General features: G+C 37.5%; 1 protein-coding gene across 1 annotated transcript; it reads right to left on the bottom strand.

The window, feature by feature from the left end:
* Window positions 1-7,490: 7,490 nt before the first annotated feature.
* LOC134760124 (olfactory receptor 11H4-like) lies at window positions 7,491-9,228 on the bottom strand. The gene is made up of 2 exons (XM_063715802.1): window positions 9,165-9,228; window positions 7,491-8,428 (listed from the first exon to the last, which is right to left on the bottom strand). Exons 1-2 carry the CDS (start codon window positions 9,226-9,228, stop codon window positions 7,491-7,493), a joined length of 1,002 nt encoding a protein of 333 aa, XP_063571872.1.
* Between the last annotated feature and the right edge of the window lie 10,294 nt (window positions 9,229-19,522).

The following is a 19,522-nucleotide window of genomic DNA, read 5'->3' as shown; positions in this document are numbered from 1 at the left end:
TTAATGGAGGAGGAGGAGAGACAAAGAATATGTGTGTACATGTGTGTATCTGAGTTTATGTATTTGTGTATATTTGTGTGTGGTTTTCTCTCCAGAATAAACTTTATTCTTTTTTAAAAAAATTCCATAGAATTAACAAACATTTGTCAGTTATGCATCAACCATGCACCTACTATGTGTCAGACTCTGGGTTAAACACTGAGTATACACAGACAGGAGCCAACAAGTCAAGACTTCACAGAGATTACATACTTGTTTTGGGCTCAAATAAAAAGATATGAAGCAAATCTTTATTGTATAAGGGAACTAGACTTGCTTCATACTTGGTGCTTAACCTGCAAACACTGAAAAAATTTTTTTATCTATATATTGTTTGCTTAATTTTGTTATAGTGAACATAAAATAAAGAATCTCCTGGCCGGGCGCTGTGGCTCACGCCTGTAATCCCAGCACTTTGGGAGGCCGAAGTGGGCGCATCACTAGGTGAGGAGATTGAGACCATCCTGGCCAACATGGTGAAACCTGTCTCTACTAAAATACAGAAAATTGCCGGGCGTGGTGCATGCCTGTAGTCCCAGCTACTTGGGAGGCTGAGGCAGGAGAATCGCTTGAACCCGGGAGGTGGAGGTTGCAGTGAGCCGAGATTGAGTCACTGCACTCCAGCCTGATGACAGAGCAAGACTCCATCTCAAAAAAAAAAAAATCTCCTTTATCAATTTTAAGTATAGCTCAAACATAGGTGTTTGAAAAAGTTCAGTTATCTGTAAAGGCAGATTTGTAATTCTGTTGACTGACATGATACAATATTAGTGAAAATGAAAGTTGGCACTGTAAATGGTTATGAATTCTTTCAATGATATAAGGGGAAAGAGAACAAACAAACTGAGATGAGAACCTGAGATTAATATAAACATTGCAAGAGCTCAAATAGAGAACATGACTGAGCTTAAGGGTAAGGCTGTTTAAGTGTAGAGTGGATTCTTGAAAATGTAATCCCTGTACTAGCAGTATTAGTATCACTTGAGACCTGTTAGAAATACATGTTCTCAGTACTTACCTAGATCTAGTGAGCCAGAAACTTGGAATGTGGAGCCCAGTTGTCTGTCTTAACAAACTTTCTAGGTGTTTCTTTTCCTTTCCTTTCTTTCTTCCTTTTTTTTTTTTTTTTGAGATGGAGTTTGTTGCCCAGGCTGGTGTGCAATGGTGTGGCCTCGGCTAACTGCAACCTCCACCTCTCAGGTTCAAGCAATTCTCCTGTCTCAGCCTCCCAAGTAGCTGGGATTACAGGCATGAGCCCTCATGCCAGGCTACTTTTTGTTGTATTTTTAGTAGGGATGGGGTTTCACTATGTTGGCCAGGCTGGTCTTGAACTCCTGACCTCAGGTGATCTACCTGCCTCTGTGGGCGGCAAGCCACCCAGGTGCCAAGGCAAGAGACTGAGGACACGAGCTGTTCCAGTATGATAAAATATAAAACAAGAATAGTTATACTAGATATAGATCTTAGATATGATTATATATGAATATCATTAATCATTAGTTGGTAGCAATTACTCTTTATTCCAATATTATAATAATCCTCACTCTATAATCATAACCTAGGAAAAACCAGTCCATACAGAGATACGAGCTGAGGGGACATAGTGAGGAGTGACCAGAAGACAAGTGTGAGCCTTTTGTTATGCCCAGACACGGCCACCAGAGGGCTCCTTGGTCTAGCGGTAACGCCAGCATCTGGGAAGACGCCCGTTGCCAGGCGGACCGTGGTCTAGCGGTAGCCTCAGTGTCACGGAAAACACTGGCTACTTAGCAGACCGGGAAAGGGAGTCTCCCTTTCCCCGGGGGAGTTTAGAGAAGACTCTACTCCTCTACCTCTTGTGGAGGGCCTGACATTAGTCAGGCTTGCCCGCAGTTATCCGGAGTCCTAACCGTCTCCCTGTGATGCTGTGCTTCAGTGGTCACGCTCCTAGTCCACCTTCATGTTCCATCCTGTACACTTGTCTCTGCCTTCTAGATAGCAGTAGTAAATTAGTGAAAGTACTAAAAGTCTCTGATATGCAGAAATAATGGCATAAGCTATCTTTCTCTTTGTCTCCTCTCTCTCTCTGCCTCGGCGGCCAGGCAGGGAAGGGCCCCCTGTCCAGTGGACATGTGACCCACGTGACCTTACCTATCATTGGAGATGGCTCACTCTCCTTTATCCTGCCCCTTTGTCTTGTATCCAATAAATATCAGTGCAGCCTGGCATTCGGGGCCACTACCGGTCTCCGCAACTTGGTGGTAGTGGTCCCCCGGGCCCAGCTGCCTTTTCTTTTATCTCTTTGTCTTGTGTCTTTATTTCTACACTCTCTCGTCTCTGCACACGGGGAGAGACCCACTGACCCTGTGGGGCTGGACCCTATGCGCCTCGGCCTCCCAAAGTTCTGGGATTACAGGCATGAGACACCATGCCCGGTCTCTAGGTGTTTCTAATGCACATGGAAGCCTGAAAGCCACTATGGATGATCATAAAACATTAGAGTCCGGGTTAGGAATGTTTGAAAGCACTTCTAAGTGTGGGAGGGATTTCAATAGAACTGGGAATTAATTAAACATGTTTGGGAGACAAGGTTAAGAATGATATTTGAAGGGATAATTGGCCCATGGAACTAAGTTGCAGGTGATATTGTATGTCAGGCTAAGACTTAGGTATTTAGAAAAGCGTTACTAGATTAAATATCTAGAGGAGCTTTTGAAAGAGGTCTGGGATAGGCAGAAAATGGTGGAGAAGATTATTCAGGCATTGTATGAAATGGGGTGACCTGGGTTAAAAACAGGGAGCACTTGGGTGGGAACAGAGTTGAACTTAAACAGAAGGTGGTAAGAAAATATAGAGAAAATCATGACATAGAAAGTATGAGTCTTAGTTTGAATATTTTCACTTATTAGCTGTAAGAGCTTGGTGTGCTCTAGTTTCCTCAAATATTAAAGCCATGTTTATCTTCCCTGTGTAACTCATAGGGCTAATAAGAGGATTAAATGAGATAATAGACTTGAAAATGTTTTATAAAGGTCTATATAATTATAATTATGATTAAGTGTCATTAAAGAGCCCCAGAGGCATTGTCTCTTAATTAATGTCATGGAACCATTCCAGAATTAGAATTTCTTAGGGTCTAGAGGACTTCCTATTCCTCTGGGGCAACTAGAGGACTCTTTTCCCCTCCCCAAATATATATTCTCAAATAGGTTACAGATACAAATTCCTTTAAAAAGAAATGAGCAGGGAGCAGTGGTGCGCATCTATAATCCCAGCACTTTGGGAAGCTGAGGCAGGAGGATCACTTGAGCCCAGGAGTTTGAGAACAGCCTGGCCAACATGGTAAAGCTCTGTCTCTACAAAAAAAAAAAAAAAAGAAAGAAATACAAAAATTAGCTGGGCATGGAGGCACACGCCTGTAGTCCCAGTTACTCAGACAGCTGAGTTGGGAGGATCATGTGAGCCTGGGGAGGTTGAGGCTGTAGTTAGCTGTGATTGCATCACTGCATTCCAGCCTGGGTGTCAGAATGAGACCCTGTCTTGAAAAAAAAAGTATAAAAAACCAAAACTTTCTAAATTTGACAATTAGAAATAAGGGTTTTAAAATGCCCATTTCTCTCTCTAGTGTATTGCCAACAAAACAGTCAGGGGGATAATTCTTTTATAATGTAAATAAGATTATGTTACTTCCATGCTCAAAACCTCCCAAATGCTTCTCATCTTATGCAGAATTACATATAAAACATGAATAAAATAAATTGAAGAAGACACAAATAAATAGAAAGACATCTTGTGTTCATGAATTAAAAGCACTAATATTGTTAAAATGTCCAGACTACCCAATGTGATTTCCAGAGTCAATGTAATCCCTATTAATCCCTGTCATACCAATGACAGCCTTCAGAGAAATAGAAAACACAGCCCTAAAATCCATATGGAATCACAAAATCCCTCAAATAGCTAAGGCAGTTATGAACGGAAAGAACAAAGCTGAGGCATCACACTGATTTCAAACTATACTACAAAGTAATAGTAATTAAAACAGCATGTCAATTAAAATTAGTGTAAAAAATGACTCATCAACCAATGGAAAAGAATAGAGAGCTCAGAAGTGAACCTGTGCATGGTCAATTGATTTCTGACAAAGGTGTCAAAAATACACATTGGAAAAAGGACAGTCTCTTTAATAATGGTATTGGGAAAACTGTATATTCATATGTACAAGAATGAAATTGGATTCTTATTTCACTCTATATACAAAAATCAAGTCAAAATAGATTAAAGACTTGGACATAAGACCAGAAACTCTAAGCAATGAGAAGGAAACATAGGGGAAACACTACCCAATATTGGTTTGGGCAATGATTGTATAGATTTGACCTTAAAACACAGACAACAAAAGCAAAAATAAACAAATAGGATCGTGTCAGTATAGCTCTAATCTGCAAAGGAAACAATTGATAGAATGGAGAGATAACTACAGACTGGGAGAAAGTATTTGAGGCCATACATCTGATAGGGGTTAATATCCAAATCCATAAAGAACTCAAACAACTCTATAGAAAGAAAACAAATAATCAGATTAAAAAATGGGCAGTGGCCCTGAATAGACATTTCTCAAAAAAAGACATACAAATGGCCAACAGGTATATGAAAATTGCTCACCATCACTAATAACTAGGAAAATGCAAATTAAAACCACAATGAGATTTCACCTCACAGCTATCAGAATGGCTGTTATAATAAAAGACAAAAGATAACAGGTGTTGGTGAGAATGTGAAGAAAAGAGAGCCCTTGCACACAGTTGGTGAGAATGTCAATTAGTACTGTCATTATGAAAAACTGTATGGAGCTTCCTCAGAAAACTAAAAATAGAATTACTATATGATCCAGCAATCCCAGTTTTGGGTATTTACCTAAACGATTTGAAAGCAGTATGTCAAAGAGATGTCTGCTCTCCTATGTTCCTTGCAGCCTTATTCACAATACCTGAGTTATGGAATCAACCTAAATGTCCATCAACAGATAAATGGATAAAGAAAATGTGGTGTATGTACACAATGGAATACTATTCAGCCTTAAAAAGAGGGAAATTTTGTCATTTGTGACAACATGGATGGAACTGGAGAACATTATGCTAAGTGAAACAGGGCAAGCCCAGAAAGACAAATATACCACATGTTCTCACTTATTTGTGGAATCCCCAAATTTCAAACTCAAGGAAGCAGGACAGTAGAATAGTGGTTACCAAAGGCTATGGGAAGTGGGGTGTGGATAATGGTGAGACAGTGATGGACAAAGGGTGCAAAGCCTCTGGCAGGAGGAATAAGTGTTTTTTTGTTTTTTTTTTTGGCGATATATTGCCCAGGGTGGTAAACATAGTAAATGATAATGTGTTATATATATTTTTTTTTTTTTTTTTGAATTTTTGAATTTTTATTTTCACTAAAAGTTATTTCATTCTCTGCCCGCTCCACTCCTATCACAACAGACCTGGTACTAATACCTCCATAGCTCCTTTTTTGCTCTTTGATGCAATGAAATTAGTTGTTTCCAGAATATTTTGCATGACTAAGAAGAAAGAAATTGAATAAAATATTGTAATAAAATTTAAAATTGCTAAGATAATAAATTTCAAATATTCTGGGTTTTTTTTTTTTTTTTTTTTTTTTGAGAGAGTCTCACTCTGTCACTGAGGCTGTAGTACAATGGCGCAATCTTGGCTCACTGCAACCTCTGCCTCCCGAGTTCAAGTGATCCTTGTGCCTCAGCTTCCTGTGTAGCTGGGATTACAGGCATGCACCACCATACCCAAATAATTTTTGTATTTTTAGTAGGGAGGGGGTTTTACCATGTTGGCCAGGCTAGTCTTGAACTCCTGGCCTCAGGTGATGTGCCTGCCTCGGCCTCCCAAAATGCTGGGATTACAGGCATGGGCCACTGTGCCCGGCCATAGATTTCAAATATTCTCACTACAGAAAATATTTGAGGTGGTGGATATGTTAGCTGATTCAATTATTCTGCATTATATTCATAAATCATAACATCACTTTGTTCCCCATACAAATACACAACTCTAATTTGTCAATTTATAATTTTTAAAAAAGTTATTACTATAGTTTACAAGGTCGCACAGAATTTGGAACGCTGTTCACTCCGTGACTTCGTCTCTAATACTCTTCCCCTTAAACTTTTTTTTTTTTTTTTTTTTTTGAGATGGAGTTCTGCTCTGTTGTCCAGGCTGGAGTGCAGTGGTGTGATCTTGGCTCACTGCAACCTCTGCCTCCTGGGTTCATGCCATTCTCCTGCCTCAGCCTCCTGAGTAGCTGGGATTACAGGCTCGTGCCACCACACCCAGCTAATTTTTGTATTTTTAGTAGAAATGGGGTTGCACCATATTGGCCAGGCTGGTCTCGAATTCCTGACCTCATGATCCAGCCTCCTCAGCCTCCCAAAGTGCGGGGATTACAAGCGTGAGCCACTGTTCCCGGCCTTAAATTCTTTACTCCAGTCAAACCAACCTCCTTGCTACTTGGATACAATCCTGCTTCCAGATCTTAAAGATAATTTGCTTCCCTCTCTTTGGAAAGCTCTTCCCTCACTGTCTGCATGGATCATTCCCTCACCCACTTCAGGCATTTGCTTAAATGTTGCCTTCTCAGTGTAGCCTCTCTGATCATCCTGTTTAACAATGGCAGCTCTTTTCTTTCTTCCACATTTCCTGTCCTCTTTGCCCTTTTTGCATAGCACTTACTACTCTCTGATATGCTATATATTTTACTTATTTTTTTTTATCATCTGTTTCTCCCTTAGTTGAGTGTAAACGCTAGGTGGATAGTAGTTTTGACTCTTTTGGTCGTAGTATATATCTAGTGCCTAGAACATAACAGGTATTCAATTAATATTTGTTGAATGAAAGAATGACCACGATTTTACTATTTTATGTGATGTTAAAACACATGCTGCTTACGTAAGCATTAAACTTTCAGTCTGTCCCTTGTCTGTAAGACTTTCGACCATCAAGAGCCAAGGGGGCAAAAAAACTGCTCTGTTACTAAATCCTTTTAGTTCTGTATTCATTGGGCATTTAAATTTGATTCTTTATTGACTTTAAAAATATTGAACAGTCTTAAGAAATACCTTAAGTATAACTGCTCTTCTATCTTCCACCCCTGTCTCCAGTAATCAAAACTATACAGTATGAAATAGGACAGATAAAATACCCTCACATATCATCTACTGGAGTCACCTGTGCTGAAAATATGATTGTTTCATTTGGAATGTAATATTAATCAACTATGGTTTAGCTCTGCCAGATTAGTTAAGAAATAAAACAATGAGGGACCTTGCTGAGAAAATATCTTCTTTAAAGTGTGTATTGGAGAAGTAGAATCAGAAAATCAGGTCTTTCTTAGTTAATCTTTTATGTCTGAACAATGGTTTGCTTGGTCTCATGTAGATGACTTTATTCTCATTCTATCCTCAGGACTTTCTTCAACGCAGCCTTCATCTCCTTGTTTCGTAAGCTGTAAATCAGGGGGTTTAAGAAGGGGGTCACCACAGAACAGAACAAAGTTATAATCTTCTGAATTGCAGCTGGGTTATCAGTTGTGGGGCTCACATACATTGCCAATAGGGCCCCAAAGAATAAACACACCACTGTCAGATGAGATCCACAGGTGGAAAAGGCTTTCTGCTGGCCAGCTGCTGAAGGGATTTTTAATACAGCTATCAGTAAAAGCATATAGGAGCCACAGATGTACAGAAGAGTGAGAATGATAATGAGGGAGCTCAGGATATAGAAGATAATCTCAGTGATAGGAGCTGGGGCACAGGACAGAGCCATCAGTGGGTCCATGTCACACAAAAAGTGATTGATGATGTTGGGCCCACAGAAAGGCAGTTGAGACAGTTGCGCAGTGGAGACAGAGTAACTGAGGAATCCAAACACCCAGCAAAAAGACATCAATATGTAGCAGAGTTGTGGGGTCATGATGGTTGGGTAGTGCAATGGGCGGCAGATAGCAAGGTACCAATCATATGCCATGATGCAGAGGAAGTATGCTTCTGTTGTACCAAGGGAAGCAAAAAAGTAGAACTGGAAGAAACAGCCAACAAAAGAGATGGTTTTTGTCTCTGAGAGGAAGTTGACTAGCATGTTGGGTACAGTGGAAGTAACGTACCAGATTTCAAGGAAAGCAAAATTCCCTAGGAGAATATACATTGGGGTATGAAGTCGTTTGTCCAATCTCACAGCACAGACAATGGTCCCATTTCCTATTATGGTAAATACATAGATCATAAAGAACAGGGAGAAGAGGAAACTTTGCATCTCCTGACAACCAGGAAAGCCAAGGAGAACAAATTCTGTCACAGTGCTTGTCTCTGAATTGTTTGTGAATTCCAGGGCTGTAGAGATGACAGAAAACACCACTTATACAAATAGTTTTGTTTTCTGAAAAACTTGTAGGAAATCTATGCAAGCTATATATGTTGGCTATTTGGCAATTAGTTTGCAATAACCCATCCACTGACTCCTAACTTTTATTCAGAAGCTGCAAATCAACAATGCTAATGATCCCAAATTTCTTTTTTTTTTTTTTTGAGGTGGAGTTTTGCTCTTACTGCCCATGCTGGAGTGCAATGGCGCAATCTCAGCTCACCACAACCTCTGCCTCCTAGGTTCAAGCGATTCTCCTGCCTCAGCCTCCTGAGTAGCTGGGATTACAAGCATACACCACCATGCCTGGCTACTTTTGTATTTTTAGTAGAGACGGGGTTTCTCCATGTTGGTCAAGCTGGTCTCGAACTCCTGACCTCAGGTGATCCATCCGCCTCGGCCTCCCAAAGTGCTGGGATTACAGGAGTGAGCCACTGTGCCTGGCCCCAAATTTCTTTAAAATTAGGGTTATAACAATAGAATCTACATTATTCGGATATTTGTCATCAGTGGGTGATTTTTAAGAATTCTCCCTTCCCTTTGAAATTTTGAAAGCTCAGAACCATTATCCTCTATGAAAGCCAGCAAAGTGGCTGTTTGTATTTCTTTTTCCCACCCATAGTTAATTATTTCTAATAGAACACCTGTTAGTTTGACTTAATTTTTAAACCAAGAATTAGGAGTAAAATAACTACTTTTTCTGACATCTTTCCCAAGGTGGAAAATACTTGACATACTTCTCAGATACTTGAGAGCTATGAGTGGCCATTATTCACTCTGTGTTAGTGAATTTTAAGTCTAAGCATAGAATCCAAGAGAAAATATCATGGCAATATTTTTCTGGAGAGTAGAGAGTTAATAGTTACCTGAAATTGTTCCTTGAATTTACTTCACACTTTTAAACTTCCCTGTAAATGGAATTTCTACTACCATAAACAAATGCAGTGTTTTGAATCATTTAAACATAAATCTCTCATTAAAATAAACAATTTGTTACAATACATTGTTCTGCTACAAGAATTCATTCTTGTACTGTTACATGTTACAGATTGTTTCGACATCTCAACTGTAATCTCTACTGCCCACCTATAAGAAAGTCAGAATCTAGATAAGTTTGGAAGGTCAATGATCAAAAGTCAAACAGAATGAATAGGTAAAGAAGTGTGGTATATGCACACAATGGAATACTATTCAGCTTTTAAAAAAGAAGGAAATCCTTTCATTTGTGACAACATGGATGAACCCAGGGACATGGTGGTAAGTGAAAAAAGCCAGGCTCAGGAAGACAAATACTGCATGATTTGACTTATATGTATATGTGGAACCTAAAAAAGTTGAATTTATAGCAGCAGAGAGGAAAATGGTGGTTACAGGGGCTGGGAGGTTGGGGAGATGTTGGTCAAACGATACAAAACTTCAGTTAGATAGAAGAAATAAGTTCAAGAGCTCTATTATATAACATGGATAACTATAGTTAATAATGTATTTTTTTCTTGAAAATTGCTAAGACAGTAGATTTTAAATGTTCTCACCACAAAAAAGTGGTAAGTATATGAGGTAATGCATATTCATTAGCTGGAGGTAGCCATTATACAATGTATACATATTTCAAAACAACACGTTACACATAATAAATATATACAATTTTTTATTTGTTAATTAAAGTCAGACATAAATAAACATAGCTCTAAATGTTGCTAATGGTAAATTCTTGCTGAACACAAATAATATTTTCTTTCACTTGGTGATGAAAGAAAATATATACGTAAAAAATATTCAGTAAGCCTTCTCCAAATGAAAGGATATTTATTAATGTTAAGTTTTTCAATGCATTTCAAATGATCTAAAATTCTTATGTCTTGTTATTTAAATTTATTAATGCTATACTGTTCAAAATTTACCAAAATACTGTAATTGTTTTTTATAATTATAAACATAAAAGGTATAGAAAAAGACAACAAAAGCTACCTCCCAGGGAAAACAAATTTTAACTCTTTGGAGGAGTGTGTTCTTCTCTTCTTTATAATTAAAATGGAATTTTTCAAAATTAATTGTTTTATAATTTGTTTTTAAACTTAATCTATTTGTCTTTTTTCCATGTCAAAAATATAGCTCTGAATCATCAACTCAATGGCTTCCTTGTTCTTGTCTATGGTTTCAATCAACCCTCTAATGATAGATTTAGATTGTTATCAATGTTTTCTATTATAATCACCACTGTGATTAATATTCTTGGACATATATCTTAGTACAGTTTGACCCATAAAGCCTGAGCTCATCAAGATTTAAAAAATTAATAATTACACTTGTCAATATAGGATGTCTTAGATTTTGATGATGATTTTAGATATTCTTTTGATACCTATCATATATTAAAGTCAGCAAGACAAAACTCTGTAACATATAAGATAAATTTCCTGTTTAATATTTACATAGCATGTTATATATTTTTCTACTAGAGCGTGCACCATAATGACCAAATCATATGGTTTTGTGTTACCCTCTAGACTGAAAATGTCTATAATTCACAAATGATCTTTAATTTATCTTTCATTTCTCAGATGACTCAGTTTCTGGTACGCAGTAGGCACTTGTTGAATAAATTAATGGTTGGGTGAATTTCAGGCTTGCCAAGCCTGCCACCAAAAAGCTAATCTGAGTTTATGAACATCACCATTACTGAGTCCTCAGTCTGAACATCACTGGGCAGTCTTGTGTAACTTGTCAGTTTGGTCACATTTAGAAAAATCACATTTAAACCTTGTGATCCACTAATTCCACCTTGCCTCATGACCCTGTCATTTGTGAGCATCCACTCTAAATATTGGCCTCTCTAGTCATTTATATTTTCAAACATGTAGTCACCATTTTGCTCAGTATTTATCTTTATTCCATCTTTTTCTTTGTAAGAGCTCCCACTTTGTACTTGCTTCTTAGTGAATGGCTCCACTCTTCGTTCACCAATCCAGTTAGCATTTGCTAAAGCCAGAAACTTGAGAAGCACTGAGGGAACCTTTTAATTCTGTCACCTCCCATATGCAGTCAATCTCCAAATCCTGTTGATTTTCCTTCTCAAAGTGTGTCTATAGATATAGATATATATAGATGTATATACGGATATATACATAGATATAGATATAGATATGTATATAGATACAGATGACTATATAGATATAGATATATACACATACACACAAACACATACACACACACACACACACATTTTTTTGAGACAGAATCTCATTACCTCACCCAGGCTGGAGTGCAGTGGTGCAATCTCTGTTTACTGCAACCTCTGTCTCCTGGGTTCAAGCAATTCTCCTGCCTCAGCCTTCTGAGTAGTTGGAATTACAGGCATGCACCACTACGCCTGGCTAGTTTTGTATTTTTAGTAGAGATGATGTTTTGTCATGTTGGCCAGGTTGGTCTCGAACCCCTGACCTCAAGTGATCCGCTCACCTCAGCCTCCCAAAGTCCTGGGATTACAGGCATGAACCACCACACCTGGTCAATTTTCCTTCTCAAAGTTTTTCAACACTGTCTTGTGCACATGGCATATCATTGTAAATGCTGGATGTTACCACATAAAGTTGCATAGTCCAGTGGTGGGATACGGCAGCTACACATATGAACTAGAAGGAAAAATGAGCTGTTCCTTAGGAAGAATTGGAAGCATAGTTTTAGGAGGCAAGCACATAGTTTGGTGAGGAAGGAAGAGAACATTCACTGTAGCAGTCTAAGTGGTGACATACTACAGTTGGATTAGGTTCACAACTGGTTGACTCACTCCAGTAATACTTAACAAAGTAATCCTGTGATACAAGGAACTTAAAATAAATGATAAAATCAGATTGACTTGGATTCAAATACTGTACAGCATACTATGTGCCTCTAGGCAAGTTACCATTGTTTTGCTGAGCTTTTGTGAAAGCATTGTTGAAGTACAGTTTCCTAGTACATGTTGTAGTGCCTAGTGCAGTTCCTGGAATATATTAGAGTCTGCAACATTCATAGCTGTTAGTGTTCATAATAATACTACTAATAAATATAATTACAAAGTAACTAGGATGACTTTTTAGCAGAATCATTTAAAAACCTAAATGAAAAACAATAAATTAATTTTTAATTTTTATTTATTTATTTATTTTTGAGACAGCGCCTTACTCTTATCACCCATGCTGGAGTGCAGTCGCGGGATCATAGTTCATTGCAGCCTTGACCTCCCAAGCTCAAGCGATCCTACTGCCTTAACCTGAGTAGCTGGGATGATAGACGTATGCCACCATGCCAGGCTAATTACTAAATGTTTTGTAGAGACATGTTCTCATCATGTCTCTAGCCTAGGGAACATGATGAGAACCTTTGTCTACAAACCTTTGGCCCCTCAAAGTGCTGAGATTATAGGCGTGAGCCACTGCACCCGTCCAATGAATTTAAATGAACCTGAATGACTAGATTAAAAGGTCATATGTCATTCAAATATGAATATTTCATGTTCATATTATCTCATAGTGAAGCTATGGGCAGCTCCTTTTAGTTGCTCAGATTCATTTTTTCGACCTTCTTGTATATTCTGGCACTTAGAAACATACAGGTTTGTCCGACATAAAGAAGACATAGAAACACAGTAGTGTTAATAATTCAAAATGCAGAAGATAAAGTATTAAAGGAAGGGCATTACATTTCCTGGGATGTGCATAAAAGTAATGGGAATAAGTTATATTTAATCAGGGGCATTGTAGAAAGTAAGTTATTAAGCATGACTTCTGATACCAAATTATGTAATTTATCAAATTTCCAAATAATGAGGCATTCCTTTGCAAATAATTAGGCAAGAACATTTAAGGAAGTGTTCAGCTGAGGAAGATCTGGGTAGCTGGGCACAGGTGTCAACAGTTCATTATAACACTTATTATACTGGAGATGCTGTGCATGAAATCACATGTCTAGAAACAAAAAATTTTGCAAAAATATGTTCATATTATTAAGGCAAGCTTAGTAATCAGAGGGAGATCACACCAAAAAATACTGTCTACCACATTGGGAACTTTGATGTGAAAGGTAAATTCAAATCAAAGGGTGTCTGAAGCTCTCAGTTAAGAAGACCTAAGAAATTCCAGCAAAACGTACACCTTTTTGTTCATGATGGTCATGTAGTGTAGGGGTTACAAATGGCCGTATAGCTATCATAAGCCACAGTGACTAACATTGCCATTTCAACCCCACCCAGTAAGTGAATGGGAAATATCTGAGTGAAGCATCCAACAAAGGACCTTGTCTTCTGCTTTTTTATTTTTTTTCGAACTTCACAATTATCTCAAGGTTGGCAAAGAAAACTAGGGTCATATCCACCAAGGAAAGATTCCCAAGGAGAAAGTACACGGGATATTCAAATATTGGATATAAAACACTGTGACTACAATGAAAAGGTCATCTGAAACTGTGGCCACACACATGGCTAAGAATGGTGCAAAGAGAAACTATTTATCCTGGGAACTGGTGAGTCCCCGCAGAATAAATTCTGACACTGGGGACTGATTTAGGTTCCATGGACTCCATCATATCGCATGTTCTCAGATGGCCTGTAGAGAGAAATAAGAGAGCACTGATAGAGCAGAGGTTGCCAACTTTTACATTCTTTCGGTTTCTTAATATTATTTTTTGACATTGAAATTTAGTGCCATTCTCCATTACCTGTAAGAAGGACATATAGTCTAAATAATCTACCTCCGACCCTAGCTTAAGTTCTACTCTTTTTTTTGTTTGTTTTATTTTATTTTTATTTTTATTATTATTATACTTTAAGTTTTAGGGTACATGTGCACAACGTGCAGGTTTGTGACATATGTATACATGTGCCATGTTGGTGTGCTGCACCCATTAACTCATCATTTAGCATTAGGTATATCTCCTAATGCTATCCCTCCCCCCTCCCCCCACCCCGCAACAGTCCCCAGTGTGTGATGTTCCCCTTCCTGGGTCCATGTGTTCTCATTGTTCAATTCCCACCTATGAGTGAGAACATGCGGTGTTTGGTTTTTTGTCCTTGCGATAGTTTGCTGAGAATGATGGTTTCCAGCTTCATCCATGTCCCTATGAAGGACATGAACTCATCATTTTTTATGGCTGCATAGTATTCCATGGTGTATATGTGCCACATTTTCTTAATCCAGTCTATCGTTGTTGGACATTTGGGTTGGTTCTACTCTTAAGCAACACATATTCATGTCACTAGGTTCCCCTGCAAATCATGAGCTCAGAGATGTACGCTCTGTCTTTGTAGGTCAAAGAAGAATTGACCATCTTTGGGAGGTTGCTGTTTGTTGGCAGTGAGATGCCTTAGTCCGAATTCCTTGGATGACAGAGGGGCTCCTCACAACCTCTTTCAAGTTCAAATTTGAGTGACTCTGGGAGATACTGTCTTCCTACTACTACCTTAAGAAATTGTGTTTTCATCTCAAATCAGCCCCAGGGTTTTGAAGGAGCTGTGATCCAGCAGATATAAAACTGGTCTGGATAAGTGATGCAGTAAAGTTTGCAGTGAAAGAGACTGCTGTAGTTTCCCTCCTGAACTTCCAGAGCTTTCTGGCAGAGATGACTGTTCTCTAATGTGACTGTCATTACCCATGGCTTGCTGTGGCAGAAACCCACATTTCTAGAAATGCTTTTACAAGGTCCATAAGTGGCAAAGGCAGCTGTGTTTAAGTAGCAGGAATCAATATTTCGAGACACTGACTAGCCCCATCACATTCTAACCTTGACCACATATTCTAGAGGAAGCAAGAAATACACTGTGAGTACGAGTGACATTTCTCGTGACATCTAAATATCTTGCTTTCTGCTTTTAGCTCCCATGTCGCATCTCACTTGTCTTTATAAAATTGTATACTTCGAGTAAACTTGGTTTTGTAATTCATACATTAGCTATAGTCTTCAACAGACCTACATTCATATTCATGGAAATAACACTGATCTAGTGATAATCGGAGCCCACAGTCTAGAAATGTCACTCTAATTACTTAATATGAACCAAGAGAGGTCATATTGATAGCCACGATCTCTATCCTTCTCTGAATTCTATGAACTTAAGGCAAACATCTGCACACAAAGTGGGGAACCGCAGACACTGGGGCCTACCAGAGGGTAGGAGTAGGGTGGGAGTAGGGAGAGGAGCAGGAAAAAATAACTACTGGGTACTAGGCTTAGTATCTGGGTCACAACATTGTCTGTACAACAAATCCCCAAGTTTACCTGTATCATGAATCTGTGCATGTACCCCTGAACCTAAAATAAATTTTTTTTTTAAAAAAGGATCAGCATGATGTTTGAAAAGAATGTTGAAATGAAGATGGCAGACTGATACTGGAACCAGCATTTTCTCCAATGGCTGACTTATCTTTTCCTCTGGGTTCAGTTTCTTCATTGGTAAAATAAGGTGGTTGAGCTCAAACTTTCCGTGGTCTCTCAGGCCCAGTACTTAATGAATCTATTATTAATGTATCTATTATCACTGTTTATGGATCCATTATTCTAGCCCCATTTCAGGGTTTTGTTATTTATTAGCTAATTTGATTTTAACTTTTATTAACTCAAATATAAATATGAGATACAGGGTATTTGACAAATTGCTGTCTAAAACTTTCTCTCTGAAGAATAGTTCACCTCTTTTTAAGTAGTGTTTTCTTTCTTATTACATATTATTTACTCTAGGTGCCTGCCACACTGTTTGCTCTCAAATGCTCATGTCACTTGGTCACCTTTTTGTACCTGTTCTCTTCTAAAAGTATCTTAGGCTCTAAAATGTTTTCAGTTGTCTGTCTTTCAAAAACTTTGTAGAAGCATTCCTTTTTCTCCACAACCTTGCCAGTATCTGTTATTTTTTTACTTTTTAATAATAGCCATCTGACTGGTGAGAGATGGTATCTCATTGTGGTTTTGATTTGCATTTCTCTAATGATCAGTGAAGTTGAATTTTTTTTTTTCATATATTTGTTGGCCACATGTATGTCTTCTTTTGAAAAGTGTCTGTTCATGTCATTTGCCCAATTTTTAATGGGGTTATTTTTTTCTTGTAACTTTGTTTATATTTCTTATAGATGTGGATATTAGACCTTTGTCAGATATAGTTTGTAAAAATGTTCTCCAATTCTGTGGGTTGGCTGTTTACTCTCTTGATAGTTTCTTTTGTGCAGAAGCTCTTAGTTTTATTAGATCCCATTTGTCAATTTTTGCTTTTGGTGTCTTTCTCATGAAATATTTGCTTGTTCCTATGTCCCGAATGGTATTGCCTGATTGTCTTCCAGAGTTTTTATAGTTTTTGGTTTTACATTTGAGTCTTTAATACATCTTGAGTTAATTTTTGTATATGGTGTAAGGAAGAGGTCCAGTTTCAATCTTCTGCATATGGCTAGCAAGTTATCCCAGCACCATTTATTGAATAGGAATCCTTTCCCCATTGCTTTTATCAACTTCATCAAAGATGAGATTATTGTAGGTGTGCAGCCATATTTCTGGGCTCTCTATTCTGTTCCATTGGTCTATGCATCTGTTTTTGTACCAGTGAAGTGTAAATTAGTGCAACCTTTGTGGAAAACAGTGTGGCAGTTCCTCAGAGATGTAAGCATAGAGCTACCATTTAACCCAGCAATCCCATTACTGGGTATATACCCAAAGGAATACAAATTGTTCCACCATAAAGGCACCTGCATGCGTATGTTCATTGCAGCACTATTCACAATAGCAAAGACATAGATTCAACCTAAATGCCATCAATGGGAGACTGGATAAAGAAAATGTGGTACATATACTCCATGAAATACAATGCAGCCATAAAAAAAGAATGATATCATATCCTTTGCAGCAACCTGAATAGAGCTGGAAGCCATTATCCTAAGCAAACTAACACAGGAATAGAAAACCAATACTTATGAGTGGAAATATAAATACTCCTTTGCAGAAATATGGATGGAGCTGGAGGCTATTATCCTTAGCAAACTAATGCAGGAACAGAAAACTACATACCATATGTTCTCACTTGTAAGTGGGAGCTAAATGACACAGACGTAGAGGGGAACAACAGACAATGGGGCTTATCAAAGGATGGAGGACGGGATGAGGGAGAGGATCAGGAAAAATAAGTAATGGGTTCTAAGCTTAATACCTGGATGATGAAATAATCAATATAACAAACCTCCGTGACACAAGTTTACCTATATAACAAACCTGCAGATGTACCCCTGAACTTAAAATAAAAGTTAAATAAAAGAAAAAATAACTTTAAAATGTGCAGAACTTTTGAGACAGATCTTTCAGCTCTCATAACTATTGCAAGGAAATGATTATGCATGTGTTATAAAATCTTCATGGTAACATTACTGTGTATATAAAAATGGATAATGTGGTAAACCTACACAATGGAATATTATTCAGCCATAAAAATAATAATGTCCTGTCATTGGCAGCAACATGGATGAAACTGGAGGTCATTATGTTAGACGATATAGGCCAGGCACAGAAAGATAAATATAATAAATTCTCACTTATAAGTGGGAGATAAAAAAGTTGATTTCATGGAGGTAGAGAGTGGAATGCTGGTTACCATAGGGTGGAAAGCATAGTGGGTCAGGGGGTGTAAAGAGACGTTGGCTCATGGATACAAAAATGCAGTTAGATAGAAGGAATAAGTTCTATAATTAACATTAATTTATAGTATATTTCTAGGGCAACTATAGTTAACATTAATTTACAGTATTTTTCCAAATAGAAGAGAGGATTTGGAATGTTTCCAACACAAATAAATGAAAAATGTTTGAAGTAGTGGATATCTAAATTACCCTGTTTTAGTTACTACACACTGTATGCAATCAAAATATCACATGTATGGTATAAATATGTACAACTATCATATATCAATAAAAATAAAATATAAAAGCTACACAAATTTAAAAAATGAAGCAGTTTAAATATTCTACAATTTGCACTTACTTTCTGAAATTATAGAATATCCTAGGATGTAATATTGCACAACGAATAAAATGATGTTTGAGAAAACTGTTTAAGAATGTAGAAAATGCTCATTCTTCTAAGTGAAAAAAATGCAGGTTAAAATACACTTTGTATAATGATCCTGTTAAAACTAGGATGTAGTAAGTTGATCATTACAGTATTGTTTCACTTTTCTGTCCCAAAGAGGTGTAAGGAATGAGATGAATCATTGTACTTTGCTAATCCAAACTTAAAAAAAAAAAAGAAAAAGAAAAAGTATGATGTTTTGTTTGACCAGTGGAATGTCTGTGGGTTACTTGTCTTCTTTAAACTTAGTTTCCTCACAATAATTTTATTTAATGTTCATTTGACTTTTTCCAGTATGGATATAAGCCACAAATTCTGTGTTACTGACTGACGTGGACTCAGTGAAGCTAAATACAATCAAAAGAAAATATACACATATTTCAAGGGAAAAGGTCAGTGCACAATATGCATAAATGTACTTAGTTCAGTGCCTCCTCTGTTTGGCTAATGGTTGCTCTATTTTCCAAGTCTCATTCCAGATGTGTTGCTACTCACCATGTCTTTTCTTGTCTTTATCAGAGCCTAGATTCAAACCTAATATAAATTATCTTGGGAAAAATCAAATATATGTGATATTTTCTGTACATTTTAACCTTTTAATCACACTGCTTAAATTTTAAAAATATAATATCTAGTATCATAGTGAAGATTTAATTACATGCACTTTTCTATGCATAGTTAATATCACTAGTATAAGCATTTAGTCATAAGTGGCTTATATTCTAACCATTATATTTGAAAGCATTATTCAGAGTAGCATGAAAACCTGTTTCTTTCAAAAGGTAATAGAATTTGAAGATGGAAATCTTCATACTTCTCATCCATAGCTGTAAGTCTACTCCTTCACTGTGCTTTATACTCTTACAATAACACAATCACTCTATCTCAACTTTAGCATCTGGGTCTTTTGTGTTTCTGTGAAGTATGCAAGTAAGTTCATTTGCAAGTGCACATGGATCTGGCAAAGATACAGTGCTCAGCAAAACTATTTC

The sequence above is a fragment of the Pongo abelii genome, chromosome 15 (genome assembly GCF_028885655.2).
Source record: "Pongo abelii isolate AG06213 chromosome 15, NHGRI_mPonAbe1-v2.0_pri, whole genome shotgun sequence".
Lineage (NCBI taxonomy): Eukaryota > Metazoa > Chordata > Mammalia > Primates > Hominidae > Pongo > Pongo abelii.
The sequence above is the reverse complement of the archived record's forward strand: the minus strand, read 5'-3'. Positions and strand labels throughout refer to the sequence as shown.

Bases quoted from the DNA above. Each gene is read 5' to 3' on its own strand.
- LOC134760124 (XM_063715802.1), bottom strand. From the start codon at position 9,228: ATGGCCACTCATAGCTCTCAAGTATCTGAGAAGTATGTCAAGTATTTT. The intron at 8,429-9,164 runs GTCAGAAAAAGT...TCATCTCTACAG, and splicing joins TTTTCCACCTTGGGAAAGAT to CCCTGGAATTCACAAACAAT.